Source organism: Phaenicophaeus curvirostris, chromosome 6 (genome assembly GCF_032191515.1).
Source record: "Phaenicophaeus curvirostris isolate KB17595 chromosome 6, BPBGC_Pcur_1.0, whole genome shotgun sequence".
Classification (NCBI taxonomy): Eukaryota; Metazoa; Chordata; class Aves; order Cuculiformes; family Cuculidae; genus Phaenicophaeus; species Phaenicophaeus curvirostris.
The window spans coordinates 22,226,657-22,252,837 of NC_091397.1; the positions used below are offsets into that span (position 1 = coordinate 22,226,657).

At 42.0% G+C, this 26,181-nt stretch overlaps 2 protein-coding genes across 3 annotated transcripts in view; both read left to right on the top strand.

Annotated features, from left to right (window-relative positions):
• CUBN (cubilin) overlaps positions 1-11,478 on the top strand; it is a 140,709-nt gene extending 129,231 nt beyond the window's left edge. The window contains exons 60-67 of the mRNA XM_069859559.1: positions 4,357-4,562; positions 5,406-5,568; positions 6,046-6,254; positions 6,920-7,067; positions 7,184-7,365; positions 8,474-8,639; positions 10,452-10,687; positions 11,073-11,478. Coding sequence (XP_069715660.1) covers positions 4,357-4,562; positions 5,406-5,568; positions 6,046-6,254; positions 6,920-7,067; positions 7,184-7,365; positions 8,474-8,639; positions 10,452-10,687; positions 11,073-11,180 — 1,418 coding nt within the window. The 3' untranslated portion in view covers positions 11,181-11,478. The remainder of the gene's footprint in view (positions 1-4,356; positions 4,563-5,405; positions 5,569-6,045; positions 6,255-6,919; positions 7,068-7,183; positions 7,366-8,473; positions 8,640-10,451; positions 10,688-11,072) is intronic.
• A 2,226-nt stretch (positions 11,479-13,704) lies between these two features.
• RSU1 (Ras suppressor protein 1) overlaps positions 13,705-26,181 on the top strand; it is a 116,951-nt gene continuing 104,474 nt past the window's right edge. Inside the window, exons 1-2 of one of the 2 annotated variants that reach the window (XM_069859566.1) lie at positions 13,705-13,729; positions 20,073-20,184. In XM_069859566.1, the coding sequence (XP_069715667.1) occupies positions 13,712-13,729; positions 20,073-20,184 (130 nt within the window). In that variant the 5' untranslated portion in view covers positions 13,705-13,711. Of the gene's footprint in view, positions 13,730-19,897; positions 19,923-20,072; positions 20,185-26,181 lie in introns of those variants that run through there. The other variant, XM_069859567.1, reaches the window with a different exon arrangement.

A 26,181-nucleotide genomic window follows, 5' to 3' on the forward strand; every position in this document is an offset into this window, starting at 1 on the left:
GGATATTCAGGTTAAAGGCACTTCACATAATTGTGGGCAGACTGCTGGCATGAATTGTCTGAGCTTCACTGAAGTCAACGACTGTTTCACCTGAAAATCTGTACTCCAGTGCAAATGTACAAAGTGTGAGGAGACATTTCTGACTCATATTGCAAGAGAGAGTCACAAAGGCCTGAGTGGCTGTGATACCAAAGAATACGCTAATGGAGTATTAGAAAGTATTAGGATGAAGCCAGACTGCATGTCTGCCTCTGGTCTCTCAGGCAAGCATCAAGGATAAGACAGAACATATATTACAGAACCAGGGCAGGCTTGGCACAGAGCATGTCTGGATTGTTATATTTGGTATCAGCCAATAGACTAAAAACTTAAGAAGAGGAACTTTGTTTGACTGCACTTGTGAAATCCTGCTAAAGCAGCAGTCTGGGGCTTTACTGCCGGAACCATTACCAGGGCATCAAACCAGTTAAAAACCCTTTCTCAGTAAAGGCTAGGCTGAGATCTAAAAAGTCCTGTGCTTTCAGAAGTCTTCTCAAATGTTGCGGGCACTGTGGTTGTGGCGGGCACTGCTGCCAGGGTCCGGCTGCTACGCAATGTCACGATGTCTGTACAGTGATTGCCAAACATGGGAACTGACCTCTACAGCTCAGCTTCTGAAGGTTTACCAGCCTTTGGTATCAGCCGTAAGACAAACTATGGCAGCACCATTCCTCCCTCCAGCCCTCTGTCCTTCTGAGACTTACTGTTTGAAGCCATAATCCAAACAAGCTATAAGCTAATTATTACAGCCATAATTAGTCCATCCGCTCCTCTGCACTGGAAATAAGATCTGTCAGGAAAGAAGCATCAGTCTTGGCAGAGTTAATCTTCACTTATTCTGATTTTTAGTTCAGATCAGAGAGAAGCCTGGATTTCCCAGGGATGCTTCTAGGTGAGACCAACTGTGATTCAGGAATCCAGGAGATGACTTTCATTGCTGTCCATGCAGAAGTAGAACAGTACTTTGAACTTTTCTGCCTTCTAGCAGCTGTTTGTGGTGCTCATTTAGCAAGAAGAGATGGGCAACAGAATTTGTTTGTTGTGTTTTGAAATATCATTGCTTTAGCTGCCTCTGATAGATTGAATACTATTCAGTAGGCTTCCTTTCATAGCATCTATACCTTTATAAATCAACCTTACTCCTGGCTGTGCTTCAAAGGCAGGCAGCTGTGAAGATTCATCTTCATTTTCATTCTGTATGTAGAGGATGGAATTCTTTACAGAGAAACATGTGCTTCTTCTCTGCTATAATTATATTTATTTGCCATAGGGAACCTTCAATTCCTCCTTTCCTGAATGGTCCTTCAGCCTTTTAGTTTCATTAATGCTTCCCACCAAAAGCAATTAGTGACGACAGTGTGTGCCCTAGTTCTTCTCATAACTTGTGTTCATTGGCAAGCTGTTTAAAAGGAGGACGAGACTGAAATCTGATTTGTGATGACCATATGATTTTTATTTTAAATAAGAAACCAGAGACTGAAACAACAGTAAGCCAAGTAGTCGATCCATCTGCCCACACGTAACCTGTTCTATAACAATTTCTCATTGTTTTCATTAAGTTTAGCTTTTAATATCTGGGAGGCTATTCTACAAATTAAGACTTCTTAGTCCTGCATTTTGCCTAAATTTTATCTACAATTTTTTATGGCTGTATTAACCAATGATAAATATCATTCCACCAATGATCACTAGCAGGCTGGATGGCTACTATTCGGCCTTCTATTCAGAAGCAGTGCTGACCTTTAAAACAGTGAGTTGCATCTGGTTTAAATGCAGTATGATAGTGTTTCTCTGAGCCTGAGTTCCCCCCGTTAAGCAGCTGGTTCTTCATTTACTTGTGGGTGTTTCCTAGATCTACACAGCTTCCCTATTCTGTAACTTTTAGTGGCTGCATTCAGGTGTAAAGTTGATTTGTTATGAAAAACACCAAGACAAGGGCTGCTCTTTATTTGGCTTGTTGCAGGGCTACTTGCTATCTGGTTGGCTCCCAGTCTAGCTGCTAGTTTATAACTTACTGTCCTGTGAGCATTTGACTCAACCTTGGCTGAGTAGGCTAAGCATTGTTAAAACCAATGATGAAACCTCATCTTTATTAACTGTAAATCATAGCTCTAGTTATTTATCTCCTCTTAGATTTTACTGCTGGCTATAACAGAATTAGTTTTATGATAATGTGGATTTGGCTTGGTTCTCTCTCTGTCAAGTCCATTTTATGTGCTGTACACACACAGGTTACCCACATCTGTATTTTTTTGGCATCTGAGCTGTCTTTATAGCTGCATAGCTAGCAGTGAACTGCACTATAGCGAAGGTCCAGACATTTGATATCCTAAGAAAAGGACAATCCAACAGAACTAAGAACTTTCCCATTGCATCACTCTGTGGCAATCCTCTGATTCCTGTTGCAATATCCTGACCAACGTTTCTGCAACTCTAACCCTGGAAAGGGTGAAGGGGAGCTTTGTAAGGTGTCTGACCCATGTATCATGACAGACTCAATATCGCTAGGCTGGATGGTCTCTGTTTAATGACTATATGTTTAATGTTTAGTCAAGTAGATGGTGTCCAAAATTCTGAGCAGGAAGCGGCTCCAATGAGTTATTTCAGGGGGACAGAATAAATCACACAGAAGGGTGAACCCAGAGAAAAATATACCAAGACTGCACTCTTGGGCCCCACGCACCCTCCTGTCTGACATTTTCCTCCTTCCTAGACAATTTATAAGAACACAATTTATTGCTTGCAGTTCCCCCATTATTGTTTTCAGCTTCTGCAGTGTTACTGGAATGAATGCTAACACTTTTCCAAGTTTCTGACTTCATTAACAGCCCACAAAACTGGACTAGACTATTAAATCCTGACTTTTTCACTGTGTAATAAGTTTCTTCTGTTCAATTTTAATTATAGTAAAAGCTTAAATCGCTTATTCTTAAGATTTTGGTTTTGAGCAAACTTCTTTTTAGGGTGGAGTTTTTCCGGCTTTGGTTAGTAAAGCAGGATGACATTTAGCCTTAGTCACTCTGGTTTAACCATTACAGTCTTGCAAGACAGGGCTGTCTCCAACCCCAGGTTACTGAAGCAATCCTGATACTTAGATGCTGATTTTTCACCAGAATGATCTTTTGCAATACTGTAGCTCAAATACTGTGCCTTTTTTTATAGGACTGGAAATATATCAGTATGTCAAGCTTAAGTCACTGTCTGTCAGCCAGACAGGAATATTTTACATGTGCAGATGAAATTCTGAAACTCTGCTCATGTTGCTTAGCCACAGCTGTAGCTTCTTTCATTATCTAATTCCCCTAAAAGGATTTGCTTGCAGCTACTGCTTTACTCTGTGCAGTTTGCAAAAACTCTCAGACTCAAAAGCAAAGTATGAACTCTGCTTTATTTGAATTCTTGAGTTAAGTGAGTGGCCATGAAACCCCATAAAGACTGAGAAAGGCAGAATAAATTGATTAGATTTACTAGCCCAGTCCAACCTCTGGAAATCTGGCTATCAAAAAAAAAAAAAAAGAAGAAGAAGTGAAAAAAATAACCCTTCAGATAGCCTGTATTTTTTTGCTTGTTTGTAATTAGATGCAATAAATTAGGTTACAAATAAATGCAGTAAATTCTGATCTTTTGATAACTGCTTTTCTCCAAAAGTAATTTCTTGCAATGTGACTGAAAACATTTTAGAGTTTAAATTTTCTCAGTGAGTAAGTGCAACTGAGTTCTGTATGTGGGATCCAAATGGAAAGTAGCCTGCTTTCCAGAGAGGTTGTGAGTTCCCAACATGCAAAATGCTTCCAGAAGCTCCCCTTTTAGCTAGATCCCTGAATATGAGTCTGGATCCCAATGTCAGGCTGCCAAGTTCAGTGCCCCCAGAACAAGATCCTTTTGCCAAAAATAAGCTTAATTTTAAACAAGATTTTCAAAGTCAACATACCAGTGCCCCCTACTGTCCAACTATTCGTATTAGAAGGGACGAATTGCATTAAAAGGCCTTCTAACCACCATTCTATTTAATTTCTGTCTTCTGTCTTCTTACAGTCCATTTAAAAAAATCTATTGCTACATTGTGTAAGTGGATACTGATTTTATATTTAATGGAACACGTGAGACTTTCTTAATTCATTCTACCAAGTCTAATTGTGATTTGTATCGATCTAATGCTGTTTGTGTTGAAATCCTTTTAATCATTCAGATAGTCCCTGTGAAACAGGACAGTAAAATTCTGTAGCACAGAAAAAAATCTGCTGGCTCAACATAAAAAAGTTGCTGATTAAATAAATAGCAAGAATTGCTTTTAAAAAGTTTCTACTTCTTCAACAGGACCACAGAATGGCTGTGGTGGTTACTTGACAAATTCAGCTTATAGCTTTGGCTCTCCAATCTCCAACGTGACTGGAAGATATGAGAAAAATCTGGACTGCATATGGATCATAACTGCACCTGTAAACAAACTGATCAATCTCACCTTCACTTCATTCAGGCTTGAAGCACAGTCTGCTTGGACTTGTCGATATGATTATGTCAAAGTAAGATAGCTGTGTGTTTTAACAAGAAAATATCAAATACAATCTGCTATCCTCTCCATGAGGCTAAAACTTAATTAATAGAAAATGGTCTTACTATGAAATTAAATTGTTTAACATAATTACAATGTTTTTTTTGATGGGTTACATTACTACTCCAGGTGACATCCTGCTTTTTTGGAAACCAGCAAGAGTTTTAACATTGCTATGGGGACATGCTTTTGTTTTTAAGGCTGCCTATATAAATGAGTATTTCTTTCACAGAATAGAAACAAAACAAAATCCAAGCACTTTGAAAGTAAATATGCAGATTCATTATCAGAAAAAATTGCCTGAAAATACTTAAATTTATAACATTTGTGTAAAAGTCTTGATGTTAAATGCTCACCTGTGAAAGCTATTTTCTTGAATAGGGGCATATAAAATATAGATAGCAGAATGCTTCTAAACAAGACCCAACAAGGAGTGTTATAGATCCATTAGAGGCACTCAATGAAACAAGGAATTAATTCTACATTTTGATGAATAAAATCAACCTTTCTCATTGAGAATCACTTTGAGATCACATATAAAAATGAAAACAGAATGCCAAATTAAAATTGTTGATAGATTTGCCGAGATGAGACCAGAATGTTCAATAATGAGATTTACACTGTCCAGCAGAACTAGTTAATATGACAGTAAATAGTTATAGTCATCAAGAACATCCTGCTGAAGCCCAAGAACACTTACTGTGCTTTCAAGTAACAGAAATTTTAATGTCAGGAGGGGTCAGAGAATCATATTTCTATTTATTTGTTTGTTGTGCCTAAACTATTAATAGCTGATATGCTTTTCTTCTTTCAGCTTTATGATGGAGATAATGAAAATGCCAATTTAGTTGGCTCATTCTGTGGATCTACAATTCCAGCTCCTTTTCTTTCTAGCCGTAATTCCCTGACTGTGAGATTTGCCACAGACAGTTTTGTGGAAAGGGAGGGTTTCAATGCAACCTACGCCACAGTGGATCGTAAGTACACATATATATGTATTCATTTGTATTGTTGTGATTCTTCTCTGGAAATAGATATTTAAATAATAAATCATCAAAATTCATTCTAGATATCAGGTCCAGGAAGGTGCAAATCCAGGCCTTAGTGCAGCTCTATGGAGCATTTACAAGCAACCCAAAAGCAGCACTGCTAAACCCCAGTGCAATTCATATCCACTCTTGGCTGCCTGTGGGATGGCTGTCAGTCTGGAGTACAAAGCAGGAACTCTGTATCATACACCATTAACAAGTACTCTGACATCATAGGGAACAAGCATTTATTTGAGTTTTACATCATACATTGACACAGCATTATCATGTGTTTTACTTTTTTCCTTCCAGAGAGTCACAGGTAAATACAAAAGTAGATTATCCAGTGTAGTTTTGCTCAATAAATATTTTACCCCTGTTGGGAAGGTTTTCACTCTATGATGCATTTATTACTATTTTACACAGGACTGTGTGGAGGAATATATAATGCAACTTCTACATCTCTGACTGCAACATCTCCTAACTTCCCGAATGAATATCCACCATTTACTCTCTGCACTTGGGTCATTGATGCCCCTCTGCAGCACCAAGTCAGGATAGTGGTAGAGGCCTTCCACCTCCATTCCACCCAGGACTGCTCTCAAAACTACCTAGAGCTCCAGGACTCACCAACTGTAAGAAAATTGCACTTGATATCATTCCCCATTCACATTCATCTCTCCTCACTCTTTGTAAAGAGCAGAGAAACTCACTATTTGGTAATAGACTAGTTGATGATTCTGTGTGAGGGACACACCCAAAGCATTATGCACTGTGCCCCACTTAAGGTGTGTTAACTGGTACATAGACTTCATGGAAGCACACTACACACAGGTTGAATTAGTCCTGTAAGTGTTAGGAAATTTTTCATAGTTGCACCAAATAACAGAGCTGCCAAACTTAACAGCCAGAATATACTGCCCAACAGCAAGTTTTCATAAACTAATTGTTCCTCCTCCCACCCAAGAACCATAATAAAAATACGTATTCATACCAAGAAGAGTGTTTATAGAAAGCACCATGAAAAAAACCTGTTTATGTCCTTTGTACTATATTATCATAAAACTTCTTGCATTGTTTCTTATTTTGGCATGAAAATACCTATTGTGTTGATTTGTTTTTCATAACAATTGAACATAAAATGTTGAGATGTTATTAAGTGATTTCCATGAGCACTTTACAATGTGATTGCATGGTTGGTATAGAAAGTACTGAAAGATCTATTCACTTCAAGTTCAGTAAGTAGAAACTGAATTATATGATTAAGTAGAAGTAACTTGTGACATGTATTGAATTTCAGCATAGCCAAGGATCAATCCATAGATTCTGTGGCACTGAAACTTTTCCAATCCCTGAATTTTATTCTTATGATCGCACTGCCATTGTGACTTTCAAATCAGATGAATATATGATTAATAATGGAGTCAGATTCACCTATCAAGCTGCAGGTAAGCTTGAAGAAAAGTCTAAAAAAATCTCCCTAACATTTTCTTTGTTGTTGTCATTCAGTGGAAGCAATACAGAGATCCAAAATGCTTACACGTTTCTGGTTTTCTGTCTCAAGGTTGCAGCAGAGAGTATAACCAGCCTTTTGGTTACCTGAAGAGCCCTGGCTGGCCTGGTCTGCACCCCAATAACATGGACTGTTCCATCATTCTACGAGCTCCCCTGAATCACACCATTTCTCTCTTTTTCCATGCTTTCAGTTTGGAGGACAGCATCCAGTGTTCACATGATTTCTTAGAGGTATCAAACACGTACACATATCTTGTGGGCCCGTGTCAAAACCTGCTGAATTCAAAAGATATCAGTAAGCTTGAATCAAGACTGAGCTGAACTGACATTAAGGACTAACATGTTGTTACAGTTTTATAGTGGAAGGTACTCAGTTGTTATAGTAAGAGATTAAATAATACACAGTATAGTAAATGCAAACCCAGTGAATATATAGGTTCATTATCAGCTAACTCATTGTTACCTAGCTCTCATTGATGTTACCCAGTCAACAGAGCAAACCAGGATAGTTTTCGTCTAATATTAACATCTGTGCATGAGGAGAAAGCCATAAACCTGTGTGCTTTCATTCCAGGAACAGATTCCACCTGCTTGATATTTTTCTTTTTTTTTTTTCCCTAAAAAAGCATTTTTTCTTTAAAAAAAACAGGAGCTTTAGTAACAAGTGTAGGATACTTGCAGAGGTACTTTGTGTCAATAAAGAGCATATCTTCCTACACAACCCTAACTCTATCCTTTCAAGCTTGTTGAAGGTTTCCCTATTCACTGGTCAGATAACAAAATCAGATGTCTGTGGCAGAATCATTATTTAGTTCACCTTTCATATCCTTCTTACTATCTCAAGAAATGTATCTGAGCACCAGCATTATTTGAGCTCAGAAAGAAACCTTGATTAAATCTGAGCTATGTGTAATAAGATCTGTCTCTTAATGTGCCCAGAGAAAAGAGTGGTCTGTAGGGTAAAGAATTAATCTTTGCACGTGGAATATTAACATTTTTTCTGAAAAGTAAAAAAATGGACTTGAAAGCACTTCTTAGCTATTAGTCAAGTAATTTTTTTCACTCAGTAGATGAACCACACCATAAAATTTAGCTACCTTTTTCTGATGATGCTTATTCTGTGCAATTACTCACAAAACTCAGACAGACTGGTTAATAGTCTCTTTTTCCTTCTATATTAGACTATATAGTAGGTAAAATAACAGTATTAAAATGATAATTGCAGTATGCATGCAAGTCAGTACAAAGTTTGTGTTGTGCTTGTATCACTGCATAATTGCACTGGTGTATAACTGGCATAGGGATTTAATGTTGACACTATTTTTTGTGTCCCTTGAAGGTTAGAAATGGGAGTGATGGGCAATCACCACTACTTGGCAAGTTCTGTGGACACACTGTGCCCAGCCCCATCTTCCCACAAAATCACATTGTCTACCTTCGTTTCAAGAGTGATTTTTCAGTGGCTCATGATGGATATGAAATTACTTGGACTTCATCACCAGATGGTAAGGCTGTCATGATTAAGTATTTCCACTCAGCAATTGTACACAGAGGGAAAATACAGAAATGCGGAATTCAGACTGTTCAGTTTGGGCCCTGCCTCATGAGAACTTAAGACCTCCCAAGTACCCACGGTCCACCCTGTTCAGCCACTGCAGAGAGGTCGTTGTTCCTGAAGAACAGTGACACAAGATACGTTCTATGTGACTACGGCAGTTCTCTTTCTCTCTAGTGTTAACTTAGCAAACTCAGAGCATGTAGTCCACTTAAGATGAAGATCTACCTCCTTCACTGAGAGGTCGGAAAATATATGGAACAACTGTCTTGGGATTCACAGAGTGGTGCTGGTGGTGGTGATGACTCGGTGTACTCCATTATTAGTCTGGTTGTGATGTGCTCTAGGATCTAGGCACTGCTAAACTTGAGAAGGACTGAAATTTGCCCCAAGAAAATAACCTAACTATAATGCTGTGTAGCGACTGTACATTAGACAAATTCATAAATGTCTTACAAAGTGGCTGTGAATAGGTAGGTAATAGTTTGTTCACAACAGTAAGCTACAGGAGGCAGGAAAGTTCACAGCTAGCTGAAAAGCGCTGCAGAATAACCTTACAGTATTGAGTGGCTTGGTGACAAAAAGGCAGGTAAAGGTCAGTGTAGGAAAGTGTTGATGAAGAACGTGGGGGGAAAAAAAGATAAACCTAACTTTACTTACAAAAACATGGTCTCTGTGTTGACTTTTGGCATTCAGCAACAAGATCGTGTAGGTAAAATAGTGCCATGAAAAAAAAGGAGAATTCACTGCTTACGAATAGTCAACTAGGCTAGTACAGTGCTAGGGGTTACTGGGAAAGGAAGAGAGAACAAACAGACAGCCACTGGACCATGAATCCATAGTTTACACACAAACTGAATGACATGCACAGTTTTGATCTCCTCCGCTTATAAAGAACCCTCTATAACTAGAAAAAGATCAGGCAAAAGGACTCAACATAAAAAATAGCTTCCCTATGACGTATGCTGAGACTCTTGAATCCAGTTAAGAAACTACTGAGATTTATAAAATTGAGTAATATTGGATAGTAAACAGTGATCAGCTGTTCATTGGCTTTTCCCATAGAAAAACTAGAGGCCTTCAGATAAAGCCAGGAAGTGGTAGGTGCCACAAATTTACATGGATTCAAGGGTTGCCTGGACAAGTTTATGGAAAGCATCTGATAAAGACCATTAAATATAAAGCAGTCATTTCTGGGAGCTGTGAGCTGAAAATTCTTGGAGACTCTAAGAGTAATCTAGGGCATGATTCACACATACTTAGTCTTACTCAATAAACTTGCATTACTCCCAAGGCATCTGATGCTGCCCACTGTGGAAGATTGATTTTTGGTATAAAGAGCCCTTACTTTACTTAATATGACTATTTTCTCTGAGTCGTTGTCTCTGTTTTTCTGTCAGATGAGGATTCACTACTTTTCGTTCCAAAGAAGAGATGAAAATTTGTCTTTAGTTGAGTACTGGGGACTGAACCGAATGAGACACAGACTAAAGACTGGTTCCAGTTTCAAAGAAGTTTGCGGGGTTTGAATTTTAATATTCAGTGATGATCAAATGTTCATTGCATATTATTCTCAGGCTGCTGAAGTTAGACCATCGGTTTTGTCTCTTACCGGGATAACATTGTTACCCACATTTATTTTTCCAGCACCCAGCATCTCTATGTTTTTCAGGATTGCTACTAATACTGTACTAATGTACTACACCATGTAGTACCTTGTGAAACTAATCCTTTTCAGCTAATTAACAGTGTCTGTTTCCAGGATGTGGAGGAACATTATATGGCAGTGCTGGCTCATTTGCTAGTCCTGGCTACCCTGCAACTTATCCCAACCACACTGACTGCGAATGGGTCATTACTGTGCCCAAGGGACGAATTGTGACAGTGAACTTTGATTTCATCAGCATCGATGACCCAGGGGATTGCAGCAGCAACTACCTGATCCTTTACAAAGGGCCAGATGCCAGCTATCCCCAAGTCGGACCATATTGTGGGATGGTATGTATTCCCCATTGTCTGTGACCCCATAAGTAGTTAAAATGTATCTTTACTGTTAATAATTTCAGACTGTTTCTCCAGCTCTGGCATGAATTCCATAGAGATGTGTGGCAGTGAAGGCATAAGGCTTGTGTGGCACCTTCCAACGCAGACCTTACAGTGACATCTAGTGGGAGGCATCGTTAAACTATTTTGCTCTATATTTAGTTGTATTTGTAATTTAAATACTTGCCTGAAGGAGAAATGCAAAAGCAGTACCTAGCACGTACTTGAGTTCCCCTCCAAACTATGAACTGATTTGTGCCTCAGTTTTAACTTTGTTTGGCTTTTCCAAAGGATCTTGGTGTTCTAGAACGCATTTAATTTTTCCTGTCTTTACTTTTAGGATACAAACATCGGCTCATTTACTGCTACATCTCATCAAGTCTATGTAAAATTTCATGCTGAATATGCAACATTACCATCAGGATTCCAGTTAAGATGGACAAGCTAGAACATTGATAAGGAGGAATATATTACTGTTCCTCACTGTATTGAAGAGACATTAGATCATAAAATAAGTTTGAAATCTGGTTATGATGACTGCAGCTGAAGTAAGGCTTTTTAAAACTTATGGTAAGTGTAGCTGTAATGAATTCAGAGTTCTGTCAAAAAACATGATCTCTCATTGTAATAAAAATAAACTGTTGTCTACCAAACTGTGAAAATGAGGGATTGCTAGTTTTTTTTAAACATATTTTTTATTTTATTCTACATGATTTTAAATGCTCTAAGTAAATATGCTAAAAAAAAGGTTTCCATTTAATGCTATAGGATGCAAATAAACCAGGATAAATCATAAGCACAGAATCTTCAACATGAAGTTGGTAAGCAGAGCTAAGCTACAAAGTTATGTGGTTTTGTCCCAGGGACCTAAAATTACCTAAAATTTTATTCCAGCTACAATAAAATCAGGTACTGCTAAAAAATGGCCCCTGTCCTGCTACCATTTACACAGATACCTTTGCTGAAGAACTTTCTGTAATACTGTGCATTAGGTATAAGAACCCAGGTGAACAAGTACTTGGGCATTTATTGAAGCCATTATTCCACAAACATACAAAACTTTATAGCAGCTGAGAAGCCGTCTGGGTTAAAAGAAAACACAAAACAGACAAAAAAGGGCAAAAAGGTAGATAGCAAGCTACACAATACAACTCAAAATAGTCTGATAATAAGTTAGAAGGAGAGAAACCCCTGGATTCATACTCACCAACAGAACTATATGTGATCCAGCATTTTAGACTTGCCCAAGCACCAAGAAAAACCTAGCCTGTGGACAGGTGATACTACTGCTAACATGCTAAAGTATAACATGGAAAAGGAGCAATATCTGTATATGGATCAAACTAGGAGACATCTATGTCCTACTGAGCTGCTGGCAGAACAGAAAGCTCTTCTAATAAGGGAAGACACAAAAGACCACATAGTCAAATTAAACATTTTCAGATTACTGGCCCAGAAAACTTTTGCTCAGAGTTTACGCCAAACTGACTTCATATCAGCAATCAAGGAATGACACAATCTTTGTCCATAGATCTTATTAAAAAACGCATAAAGGGAAAAGAAAACAAAGTCATCAGAATTACCTGGAGATAAAGCTACAAAATGAGCTCTAAATGTAGCAGAGTGTAAGAAAGACACTGCAAGTACAATCAAGCATGACTTTGACTGTTTGCCTGCAGAGATCAGGAACAAGCTTATTTCTTCCTTGTGGATGGCTGCATCACAGGGCTTTGTGAACAGCTGTTGTAGTTTTGACCATCCTATGAATGTCTGCAGATTTGCTGCAGTTGGTGCTGGGCAGAGAATTCCCACAAGGTCTGGCTGCTCCCTCTGGCTGCTAGGTGGCAAGTCATGGAAGCAGAGGATTTTAGGTGAGAATTGGCTTGGCAAGAACATTGCCATTTTCTGCATTTTACCACCCTGGAGAAGAATTCATCTGGAAGCCACTGGTGAAAGGGAAGCACATCTCCCTGCTGCTGCAGGCATTGCTCTGCAGTATATTCATTTCTCTTGTTAAAAGTGGATCATGCCCTGATGGACAATCTGTTCTGAGGTTAAACCTTGGCTTGCCAGGAGTAGGGCAGAGCATAAACTGGCGAACGACAGAAACATGTACGTAGTTTTAATGGATGAAGTTAATCAGTGGCTTTTTGATACTGGTATCAGTGACACAACACACAGTTTCTAGACACAAAGCTGACTTCCCCGAAGACATCCCTGTCCCTCAGGCTCACCGTGTGCAGGCTGGTCCGCTGCCAGCTTAGTGAATAGTATGGAGTTGTGACCTGGTGGCCTGTGATGAGCATGAGGCAATGCTGGCAGCACAACCTTTGGCCTTAAGCTCTAGAGGGGAACTGCAGTTAAACCAATGAGTTTGCTGAGATCTGTGCTTCAAAAGGATACATTTCACTAATGGAAAAAGCATGTTTTGCTTTAAAGTAGCTTAAATGTTTTCAGTAATTTTTTGATATGATAAATACTTGCTCTTGCCATGACTTTCTGTCACAATGTCAAACACATTTTATGGAATCATTGAACTTCTGCAGAAGACTAAAGAGCACTGTGAATGGGAGGTAGAGAAATTTGTAATATTTTTCTTTTCTACTTTAACAATAACTACTGCTTGGTGCATCTATAAATGTTACAAATATTCCATACCTGTGCCTAATTTTATTTACAAATGAGTAAAACGTTTCTTCAGAAAAAAAAAAAAGAAAGTCCAGCAGAGAATTTGTGCTTACAAGGACTGTTGAATGAAGCTGCTGGTACAAGGTTCAATTGATCTAGCCCAACCGACTCTTGCCAAAAATAGTCAAAGTCTAAAATTAGAGTAAATTATCAAACCCATTCTTTAAAAAAAAACAGGAACAAAGTAACCCACTGCTGTCCTCTAACTTTTTACATGAGGAACCACAACAGAAATACCACTGCAGAAGTATTAAAGTGGAGATACTTAGAGGAGAGAGCTAGTGCTAAGCCATGTTTCTTTCTTGGAAGGTAAGGAGTGTTTTAAAATGCTTGTTTTTAAATGAATGTGAAGCTAAAGCAAACAGGAACAACTAAACAGATGATTTAAAAATAATTATTCCATGAAATATCTGTGTGGTTTTTTGCAATCTACAGTTCAAAGGACAAAATCTGTGTTTAATAAGATTTATAGCTTCATATTACAATACTGGCATGAATATCTTTGCTTTTATGCCTGTGCACATTGCTGTCTGTTTTATAGATAACGTTGTAGTTGTGAATGCTGCGTGCCCATATTATAATACCTGCATAACTACAAACCTCCCCCCATCAGTGACAAAGCACGGGTTAAGAATGTGCATGTTTTCACTTCCTAGAGCCTGCATGTTTTTAACGTACCTGTAAATCGTCTTCTGCATGTTACTCTGTATGTTTATTCTTACATAAAGGTATGTTTTATGGGATAATTATATATAAAGTGAGCACTCCAAAGACTAATATTTGAAGAATAATCACTAAAAGGTCCATTACAGTATTTTTTAATTGCCCTACCCATGTGGCGGGGCTATCCTTTGCAAACAATAAATGAGAAGTAATACCAGAAAGAGATCATTTGGCTTATAGCTATTTGAAGCAACAGAGAGAACATATACAGCTAAAATGCTAGAAATTGTGGTGCTGGTCAGTTTAAAATATTATATAATTTTAGTTAAATTTACAAAGCAGTTTTGGCCGAAAACCTATTTTCACTTGGCTCATAAAGCAGGAGGAAGTGTCTCAGTTTCCTATAGTGACTCAAGATAAGTGTCCTCAGCATCAGAATTAACGCAGTTAGTGTAATTTTTTTGTCAGCTGTCAAACTAAAACCACACACTTATTCTGCAATCCTGTTTAAAACAAAATGTAACAAAACCTCATAGCACTGACTACTCTTCTTAACAGCAACAGTACAGGATTAGTAACAAATAAATGTTTAAAATATTTAGAAGCTGATAATAAAAATAGAGGCCAAATTTCAGAAGTTGCCTTTTATAAGGCAAAGATCAGCAAAATAAATATTGTGTGCTAGTTATCACATGATTACTGAATGTTGATGGATAAATTTTTAGCAGCAGTGCCTAGCAGTATACAACTCTTTGCAGGTGCACATAGCTGTGGTATTGGTTTGATGATACACTAACCCTGATTTTGATCCTTATGATAGCATTTGTTGGAGAGGAAAAAAACATTTCCTTGGCTAGAAGAATTACCTAGGGCAATAGCATGTCCAGAGCTGCTTGTCCTCTTGTTCCTCCCCAGCACAGTGAGAGGAGCCAGAGGGAGGCACGTCCAATGCTTGCTGCTGGCTGGAGCAGGCTTGGGAGAACTAGCGCAGGGAGCAACTTCTCCCTCCTCTTACCACCACACAGCAGATGCAGATCTGCCATATAATCCTAGCCATATATTAAATCTTAGTCACCAGTCACTGCCTGTTGTCCCATGGACAGAAGGCATATGCCAGCCTCTGCAGAGTTCAGGCATTTGATCTACAAACCTTGAAGTCAAGTGACAAATTTAGAACAAATCTGATATATATCAAAGATATCTTATAGTTGTTTCATAAGCAAAAAGTAAGTAGCTGGGTAGTACAATGAGTACTTTAATCATGAAGACCTGTATCGAGCCCAGCCATCATGCATGCAGCGAGGGCTCCAGTGGCCAGCCCCTGGGCACAGACTGACCAGCTCTCTGGCTGGGGACATAGAAAGCTCTGAGAACATTCAAAATCGAAGGGATTACAGAAGAACTTGATGTACTGGGAAGAGGTGGTAGGGGATAAGTGAGGGGAGAGGGGCTTACTGCAGTGGCATAGGCCCTCTGCAGGAATTCAGTCTGCATGAGTATGACTACTAAACGGAACAACTTGAAAATCATTTTTAAGGTGGGGAAACGACCTGACCCTTGGACAGTGTGGCATGTGTACTTACTCTCCCATGCTCTCTCATCCAATTTATATTTAGTGCCTTGCGAGGAGCTGAGAAGCTTTAAAAAGGCAGCTAGACAGCAACTTCTCTTTGTCAAATCCGGCACAGACCTGATGAGGGTATTGATTAGCACATTTACTCAGATGAAGGATTTGCTAAAGCAGGAACCAAAATAGATCGCATAGGAGGTGTGAGTGACGGATGAATTGTTTATACAAGTAGAGGATAATGAAATTAGGTGGATTGTAAAACAAATCTCAATCCTGACAAAAAGGAACAGTATGTTTATTAAGTTGAGAGTAATTAAATCTGTGGTAGGGGTAGAACGTGGGCATCCAGGACACATGCAATGTAATACATTATTGTTTTGATCACTGCATACATGGGGCAGTGAAACATCAGATCAGTTTCTCATTAGCCATGAAGGCACCGTTTAGTGAGTGCCTTGTCACAGTAACATGTACTTTATTGGTTTGTTGAAAAAGGCAATTTAGGACCACGTGTTATAGGCAAAGGGTCTGCATAAGCCTTTGCTACTAAATGAAACCATGAAATAAGAACTGTGGACATGTCAGCATCCGGGTCTTTGGAACAAATCACTGATGGCAATCAGGGCATTTTCTAAGTCAGGAAAGTGATCTGGATTCATGTTCTTGCAGACAAAAAGGAACTATATATCATTGTCTCGTACAGCTAACTGACCACATGTTCTGCTGAACAATCTAGAGAAGGGGAAGTTCTTCCAGTCGTGTTTTGTCAAAAAGACTCAAAAGCAGCCTGTAACTTCAGAAAAAAACTCAAGGTAGTAAACACCATTTAGGGATAAACATGCTATAGTCCTGCAACCCAGAATTACATCCTTATACTCCTAAATATGCAAAAGCTAAAGTTACACCTCCAGCAGTGTTTCCCATTTGCTGGTTTGGCACCTTCCCATTCATGATCTTGGTTTGTGTTGATATTATTTGCAGGCTTCTAAGCAACTCCATGCAGTGCACAGGGAACACATACGCAAAATTCAGGGCTGTGGTTCTCAGTGGGTGACCTGGCCTTGGGGCATTTAGTCATTAATTGTTCCTAGCTTCCGTATCTGTGTAATGACATTAAGTAGGAGCTTCTTAACTCCTGCCAAAGATGTTAAAAGCATAAATACATTCTAATCAGCAAGACCTTAACTCCAACATCACAGTGATAAAGTCAGTTAAAAGTGCTCAGAACCTGGGCCCAGCCTTGTGACTAATTTTGTGACTACAGCTGACTAGAAAATCCAGATACCTGAAGAAAATGTTAAAGGATTTTTCACTATACTGTGGGGAACTTCAGGCTTGCTTTATTAACAACTCACAGTTGGGCCATCACCTCAATGAGTGGCAAAGCCCACACAAAATCATCAGATATTTATATACATTATACAATAGGTATTTATTTTTTTCTTCTTCAAAAAGTTCTTGGTGTTTTTACATGGTGTTTTTCCATGAGCTGTCAGTTCTCGGTTGTTCTTCTTTGAATTCACTCTCAGTTCCACCATGATAATTCATCTCTGCCGTCTCATTTCCATTCTCCCTCAAAAGTGATAATTCATGTTCCTCTGGGGATCACGCTTATCTTCTTTCCATTTATTCTTTAAAACTTTAAAGAAAACCTCAAGCAGTTCCACTAACTTATATTTCTATTTAATCTATGCCTATACTCGAAGTAGTTTATCCTTTTACTCATTAATTATCATTAAATCACAGAATCACAGAATCACAGAATAACCAGGTTGGAAGAGACCCACCAGGTCATCGAGTCCAACCGTTCCCATCAAACACTAAACCATATCCCTCAGCACCTCATCTACCCGTGCCTTAAACACCTCCAGGGAAGGTGACTCAACCACCTCCCTGGGCAGCCTGTTCCAGTGCCCAATGACCCTTTCTGTAAAGAATTTTTTCCTAACTTCTAGCCTAAACCTCCCCTGGCAGAGCTTGAGGCCATTCCCTCTTGTCCTGTCCCCTGTCACTTGGAAGAATAGGCCAGCACCCTCCTCTCTACAATGTCCTTTCAGGTAGTTGTAGAGAGCAATGAGGTCACCCCTCAGCCTCCTCTTCTCCAGGCTAAACAACCCCAGCTCTCTCAGCCGTTCCTCATAAGGCCTGTTCTCCAGCCCCTTCACCAGCTTCCTTGCTCTTCTCTGGACTCGTTCCAGAGCCTCAACATCCTTCTTATGGTGAGGGGCCCAGAACTGAACACAGTATTTGAGGAGCGGTCTCACCAGTGCCGAGTACAGAGGGAGAATAACCTCCCTGGACCTGCTGGTCACGCCGTTTCTGATACAAGCCAAGATGCCATTGGCCTTCTTGGCCACCTGGGCACACTGCTGGCTCATGTTCAGTCGCTGTCAACCAACACCCCCAGGTCCCTCTCCTCCAGGCAGCTTTCTAGCCACTCTTCCCCTAGTCTGTAGCACTGCATAGGGTTGTTGTGCCCCAAGTGCAGGACCCGGCATTTGGCCTTGTTAAACCTCATGCCATTGGACTCTGCCCAGCGGTCCAGCCTGTTCAGATCCCTTTGCAGAGCCTCCCGACCCTCCAGCAGATCCACACTTCCACCCAGCTTAGTGTCGTCCGCAAACTTGCTAAGGGTGCACTCGATGCCTTCATCCAGGTCATTGATAAAGACATTGAACAGGGCTGGACCCAGCACTGAGCCCTGGGGAACCCCACTTGTCACTGGCCTCCAGCTGGATTTCACACCATTTACCACCACACTCTGGGCCCGGCCAGCCAACCAGTTTTCCACCCAGGAGAGTGTGCGCCTGTCCAGGCCAGAGGCTGACAGTTTCTCAAGCAGAATGCTGTGAGAAACTGTGTCAAAGGCTTTGCTGAAGTCCAGGAAGACCACATCCACAGCCTTTCCCTCGTCCAGCAGCCGAGTCACTTTGTCATAGAAGGCGATCAGGTTAGTCTGGCAAGACCTGCCTTTTGTGAACCCATGTTGACTGGGCCTGATCACCTGGTTCTCTTGCATGTGCTTCATGATAGCACTCAAGATCACCTGCTCCATGACTTTCCCTGGCACTGAGGTCAGACTGACAGGCCTGTAGTTTCCTGGGTCCTCCCTGCGGCCCTTTTTGTAGATGGGCACAACATCAGCCAGCCTCCAGTCCAGTGGGACTTCCCCAGTCTTCCAGGACTGTTGGAAGATGATGGAAATCTAATGCCTAGTCTAGGTTTGATGTTTTTTGCACAACCCGTTGACACAGCTGGACTGGGCTGTGAACCAGCCATGGAATCATAGAACATAGAATCATTGACTAGTCTGGATTGGAAGGAACCTTAAAGATCATCCAGTACCAACACCCCTGCGGTGGGCAGGGACACCTCCCACCAGATCAGGCTGCCCAAGCCCCATCCAGCCTGGCCTTGAACACCTCCAGGGATGGGGCAGACACAGCTTCCCTGGGCAACACCAGGGTGCCAGTGCCTCATCACCTGCATGGGGAAGAAATTCCTCCTTATGTCTAGGCTAAATCTGCCCCTCTCCAGTTTATACCTGTTCCCCCTCACCCTATCTCTACAGGCCCTTGTGAACAGCCCCTCCCCAGCTTTCCTGTAGCCCTCCAGGTACTTGGCAAAAGCTATTAATCATTGAACAGTATTCTTATAATCACCACAACGATTACTTTCCCAACACCGGTTCTGGTTAGACTCTTAACATAACTCTCTATTTATCCTTAACAAAATGGAAAACAGCGATTCAATGAACCCCAGTCTTTCTGCAGTCACGCAGTCAGTCGCCCCTTGCCAGGGAACAGCCCGGCCCGAGCCCAGCCCCGGCTCGCGGCTCCGCGGCCCTTGCCCCTCCGAGGGGCTGCCCCTTGATTGGCTCGGCGCCCCCGACGTGGGCGGGGCCTCTGGGTGTGTGGAACCTGTGGGTAGGCGGAGCCTCCGGTGCCGTGGGCGGAGCCTCTGAGGAGGTGGGCGGAGCCTCTGGGCGGGTGCGGGAGAGACGGTGGAGTGGGTGGAGCCCACGATGGGGGCGGAGGCTCTGAAAAGGGTGGGGGCTCTAGGTTGGGCGGAGCTTCTGGATGGGGCGGAGCTTCCATAGCGAGTGGGCGGGATCTCCGAAAGGGGGCGGAGCCTCTAGGGCGGGGGCGGGGGCCGCTGCTTGGGGAAGGGCCCCAGCGCGCTTGCGCGTGGGGGAGGTGACGGGGCGGGCGCGTGCATCCGCCGGGAGCCGCCCGCCCGCCGCCCTGAGTCCCGCTGCGGCGCCGAGCGGTGAGGGGCCCCGCAGGACCCCGGGCGGCCAGCATCCCGTTCGGGGCTGCGCGAGGCGGGGAAAGGGAAAGGGAAAAGAAGGGGAAGGGGAAGAGGAGCCGTCCCCGCGCCGCTCCCCCGCCTCACGGTGCCCGTTTGTGCCCCGCGCAGACCATGTCCAAGTCTCTGAAGAAGATCGTGGAGGAGAGCCGGGAGAAGAACCAGCCCGAGGTGGACATGTGCGACCGCGGCATCTCCAACATGCTGGACGTGCCCGGGCTCTGTAGGTACCGGCGGCGGCGGGGAGAGCGCGGGCGCTTCCTTATTTGTCCCGGGCCGCGCCAGGGCCGCCCCCGCCCTCGGTCCTTGCGGGCGAGCGGAGGCTCTTCGGGCCGCGGCGCCCCGGCTGTGGGGCCCTTGGGGGCTGCTCGAGGAGAAGCTCCACACGAGCCGGCAGTGCGCACTCACAGCCCAGGAGGCAAACCGTGACCTGGGCTGTATCATAAGAAGTGTGGCCAGCGGGGCGAGGGAGGGGATTCTGTCCCTCTGTTCCTCCCTTGTGAGACCCCACCTGGAGTGCTGTGTCCAGTTCTGGAATCCTCAGCGTATGAAGGATACCGACCTGTTGGAATAGGTCCAGAGGAGGCTACAAAGATGATCAGAGGGCTGGAACACCTCCTATGTGAGGGCAGGCTGAGAGAGTTGGGGCTGTTCAGGCTGGAGAAGAGGAGGCTCTGAGGAAACCTTATAGCGATCTTCCAGTATATGAAGTTGCTACAAGAAAGCTGGGGAGGGACTGTTCACAAAGGGCTGTAGTGTGACAGGGCAAGGGGGAATGGATATAAACTGGAGAGGAGCGGATTTAGGCTAAACATAAGGAGGAATTTCTTCACCATGAGGGTGGTGAGGCACTGGCACAGGTTGCCCAGAGAAGCTGTGTCTGCCCCATCCCTGGAGGTGTTCAAGGCCAGGTTGGATGGGCCTTGAGCTGCCTGGCCTGGTGGGAGGTGTCCCTGCTTGTGGCAGGTGGGGCTGGAACTGGATGATCCTTAAGGTCCCTTCCAACCCTACCAATTCCATGAATCTGTGGTTCATGGGCAGGTGCATCATACTACATCCAGCTCTGAGCCGCGAGTGGGACACTGCCCTGGTGCCCCTGGGGGAGCTGCCTGGCGAGGGGGGCAGGACACCCATCCCTACAGGGCCCCCTGCCCACCCCCCTGCTGTGGGTGTCCCAGCGCTCCTGGGCTGGGGGAGCTTGGGTCTCCTGTCCAGCCGTGCCAGTCCCTGCTACTGAAACAACACCCCCAGCCAAGTAGCATCTTCAGCTGCTGGGAGATGTTAGCCTGGAGCTGCACGTGGCTGGGGTTAAGAAAGAAGAAGTAAGGAGAGTAAGGTAATCCCTACAGGTACAGCAGCTTTGGGTGTTGCGTGATTTCCACGTGCTTCCTGAACTGTGGCAGAACATGGTTATTGGTTTGTTGTGTTTGCTGTAGTTAATTTACAATGTACTCTCAGAATTCTGGAGAACACATAAATGTAGAGCAGGGCAAATGCCTTTGTCTGGCTTTTGCTTTGGCTAAGAGTGCGTGTGATGTTAGGTTACAGCTGATACACAGCGAGTTTAAGTTGTAACTGGCTGCAGTCTGCCACAGACTGGATTTTTCCTGAATATATGATGTAATAAGGAAGAAACAAAAGCTAGAACAACCTACATATTTGAAACTCTAACTGTATCCTGGTTTAGCTCTTTACTGTGTCTGTTAAACTTGAGGGCAGTCAGGAACGAGTGTGCATAAACTCTTCTGACATGATGGAAATGAATTTAGGGAACCGTATGGCTCGCTACCAACTTACCATCGTCTGCAGAGTTGAGAGCAGACCAAAGTATCTTTGATCGCATCAGTAAAAGATGAAGACTTAAGTAGAGTTTTGGAGACCTAGGTTCTGTTCTTAAAGTCTTTACCCTTTACTGTCTCTTTTCCTGCTTCCAGGCTGTGTCTGGGATTTCAGGGAAATTATGTTGTAAAGCCCCATATGTTAAGTCATGTTAAATAGAAAGCTTCACTGTATTTCTGCTGGATGAACAATTTTTTAAGACTACTGTTTGAAACTTTTTTGAAAAGTTTTTTGAAACTACTGTTTAGCTTGCATTATCTACATACCTGTTTTCAGAGCTTTACTATTCCCTTTCAGATAAACCAACATATGAAGAGTATGGGTCAGCAGCACAGTAGTTGCTTTTGTTGGTGCCTGTTATCAGAACTAAAACATGGAATTGATCTTTCGGGGGGGTGGGGGGAAGGTAATGCTGAAGCATATCAGTAATGTTAAAGAAAAAAAAAAAGCTTTCTTGTATTGAGACTGTTTTGGGTTTGTTGTGTAGGCAGGGTCAGAGACCACAGTGTGGGACACGTGGTCCACAAGTGATCACTGATAGCAAATTGCTAGTTAAGCATCTGAAGCTTGTTTGGCAGGGAGCTCCCTATGCAGAGTGTAGGCTTGTGGTACCCGAGTTACACTGCATCGAAGAAGTCTGCAGATACTCTGGATGCACATCCTGTGACTTGACTTGGTGTGGGGGCTTGGGACCTTCTCCAGTTTGAGATGGAAGTTAGGAAAGGAGGAAATGATGACTACTTTCTGTTTGGTTAATTGAGACCTTCTTGCTTTTTCAGTTATTCTGTGCTCCAACAGAGGAGGCACCAAGTTGAGTTCTTTGGGTTGTTTTTTTTCTTGTCAAGGTATTTGCCACTTTCCATCTGGGGAAGAAATAACTTCCTCATATGCCTTTAAAGAGAGTAATAAATACGTATTACCTCTGCATTTTAGGTAATGGTTTGAGAAAATATTAAACTTGTTATCTGATCCCTAAGGGGTGATCTTTTCTGGAATAGGTTGAGTGTTTTGGGTTTCTCTGGCTTGCAGAACTGGCAGGGAAGCTAAATGAGTCTGATCTGGTGCCTTCCCTTATAGGTGTACTGGATTATCTTTCCAATGCAGTGCAGTGTTAAAGCTTGCCTTTTCAGAAACTTTGGTTTTTTTCCAAGAAATAAAGGTTTTTGTTGAAAACAACCATCGTGAGTGATGCCCAGTGACTGTTCTTTCACAGCATCTTGTCTTTACTGAGGGCCTCTGGTAAATGTTCAGAAGTAAGGATAAGTTGGCAGAAACATTTTGGTGTTTTCCCTGGTTTTGGCCATTTGAGGTTTAAGGACTTAATAGGTTGGTGGATACTCCTAAGTTACTGTATTTAGTAGCCCTTGATAGGGATTTTGTCTCATGTAATTATTTAATAGTTTTGAATGCCCCTCCCACAGTGGCCAGTAACTCTTAAAGTAAGCTCCCCACTATGGTCTTGACCCACTGCATACTTGAGTGCTTGCTGCAGAGTGGCTAGTGGAGTTGTATTTAAGCTTTCTTAGGTGAATTTACTTAGAGTTAGTGCAGACACAAAGATTTGGAAGCAGTACACTGTTTAGCATCTGCTCCATGTGCCAGTCCTCTTCCTTCAGGTGCAGACTGATTTTTGTTTTGTGTGTATTAAAAAGAAAAGAAATAAGATCATAAGGGATCATAGAAAACTGGTGTTACGTGGGGGTAGAGAGGTGAGAAGGGTGAGGGGAATATATGCCCTGGCTTGGGTGGGATTATCTCTGGATTCTTTTTCCCATCTACTGAATGACTTCCTACAATACAGAGCAGCCTCTTGTATTTTATTTTGCCTTTACTTCCACTCTTTGCAGCAGCAATGGAGAGACAAAACATACTAAACTTGCCTCCACCAAACACCAGTGTCTTTTTCCAAATTAATATGAAATGTTTTCTGGATGGACGTTGACACTCGATATCTGGAACTGTGTTAAAGTAGCTTAGACCTAGGAGCTTGGCAACCTTTACATGTCTTCCCACTTTGCATTTCTTAAAGAGAGAGTGGAGTTACCAGCTTGTTTATAATGTGGTGTTGGGATTCCCAATGAAATTTCGGTAGTCCGTGAACCACTGCTCACTTGGGAATTCATTCATGTCATTAGAAGTGGAGTTATATTTTTGGAATACTGCTTGAATCCAGGTGCTTCCTTGTTTTATCTGAATGGCTTGAAGTACAAGCTAGACTTGTGCTGCAAGCCTTCAGAGCATCTGAAATGTCGAGGTTTTCAGAAACTTAAAACGAGAAAAATCTGTCCAAAGATGTTCTGTAGTAGAGAGATTTCATTTGAGACTAAAAATATCCTTTGATCTAGGTGTTCTGTGCTATAGCTCATCATACTAATGCACAGACCATGCAAAATATTTTTAAACTTTAAAGGATTTTCTCATTGTTCTGGCATGCAATAAACCATTTGTGAGCATGTTTATACTGTAGTTGCGCATCCATGGATGAATAGTTTTAAAAAAATGTCTTGCCCTGTGGAAGTGTTCTAGTGTGTTCTGTTTATTTCACAATATGAAATTAAAAAAATAGATCATGTTTGTTTACAAAGCACCAGTATGGTCAGGTAATGGTCAAAACATTAATCAACGTCTTGTAGGGCGAACAATTGGTTTCAGCAAATAGGGCATGAAGTGCCATTTCCCATGACTGATGGTTAGGGCATTTATTGTTAGGACTTTAAACAGCCATCAGTGATTATGGAATTGGTCTTGGAGTGGGGTCCAGTCTCTAATCTCTCTTGATCAGTATGAGGAGGCTGTGAATTAAGGAATTATTTTGCCTAAACTTGAGGCATCTGCTGCTTTTGTAGTCTTGTTGTCAGGGAAGGAATGTTGGATGAAGTCCTGTTTACTTGGTAAGTGTTAATTTGCTCTTGTTATCATTCCATCTGTATGCTACTTGTATTTTACATAAAGTACACATTGTGTGGTAGGAATTAACATGCCTAGAATTTTTATCAGAAAGTTAGCATTGATATAATTGTCTGATTCTGAAATAACCAAAGCACAGAAGTTGGAGGGGCAGGCTGCTAGTAAGTTGTTTTGTACAATACTGTAATGTTCATCCTGCATTAACTTCCTCTGACAGGACAGTGTCTTATCTTGGTTCAGCAAGGTCTCTGGAGTCTTCCTGTGTTTTTTTGGTTCTTTTTTTTGGGTTTTTTTTATTCCTCTTAAAAAAAAAAAAAGTCAGGCCTTGTCATCTAAATATTTTATGTAAAGCTAACTTGCAGTGTGTGGCAGCAGGATATGAAAATACTCTAAGGCCAAAAGGGAAGAGCTTAAATATTTTCCCCTGACCCACTCCATTTTGAAGCAATTGTATGACTGGGACCATGATGGGAATTTCTAATGACTGTGTAAGTTAATTGCTCTGGCAAACAGTGGTATACTGACTCTCAAATTTCTGTGTGGATATTTGGTGTATTCTTGAAATCACTATGACTTATAGCCTGTATGCTAATTGCTGTAGTGTTAACAAGGCATCTGAGGTCTGCAGTCCTCGAGGAACTGCCTCTTAGTGTCTAGAAACATCTCCGGTGGCACCGTACAGAGGTTGTGGTCATTCCCCATGGGGATCACAGTGCCTTTCGAAGCTTGGAAGGCTGGCATCTGGGGCAAATCGTTGGACCTGCTTAGTGATCCTCAGTGAGTCCTGCTGGTGATGCTTCCCTGAGCATGATATGTCCAAAGCAAAATGGCCCCACTAGAATCCCCTTCAGCCTTCTATGTATTACTTGGAGATGTTAATTAGTTACTTAAGGCAGATGTCTTTATCAGAAGAGCTGGCAGTTCAGTTGTCATGCAGAGTCAACTGTGTATACAGGATGAGGAAAACCAGAGCCAGTTTGTTGGCATGGCACAATCCTTTTTGCAGGAGCAGGCAAGTGGCAGTGTACTGAAAAACTTGGTCTTTCCAGGGGCTGGTTGTTTCATACTGGCTAGTTTAATATAAGGGAGCAAATTGCCCTTCTTGTAAGAAGTGATGAAATGCCACTTTAAAACTAGGCTGCCTTTCTTAAATTACTTGCAAATCTGTCTATGAGCTGGTAGTAGCTTTGGACCCTTCAAGTCTGAATCTTTCTGTCTAGATATGACTAAAAAGCTGCTGGAAGCAGTCTAGAACACAGCTGCTTAAACCTTTGCTCTTTTCAAAATCATAGTGGGATTTCATTTTTTTTTTTTTTTTCTTTTGGAGGATGGAAGCCTGCTTTGCAAGTCAAAGAATGCAGTGGGGTTCATTGCCATGTATCAGGACTGACTGCGATAGGGAGTTTCAGACAAAGCATCTAGGCTTCAGTTGATTTTGGACAGTGAAGTCCAGATTGAAATGTCTTTGGTCAGG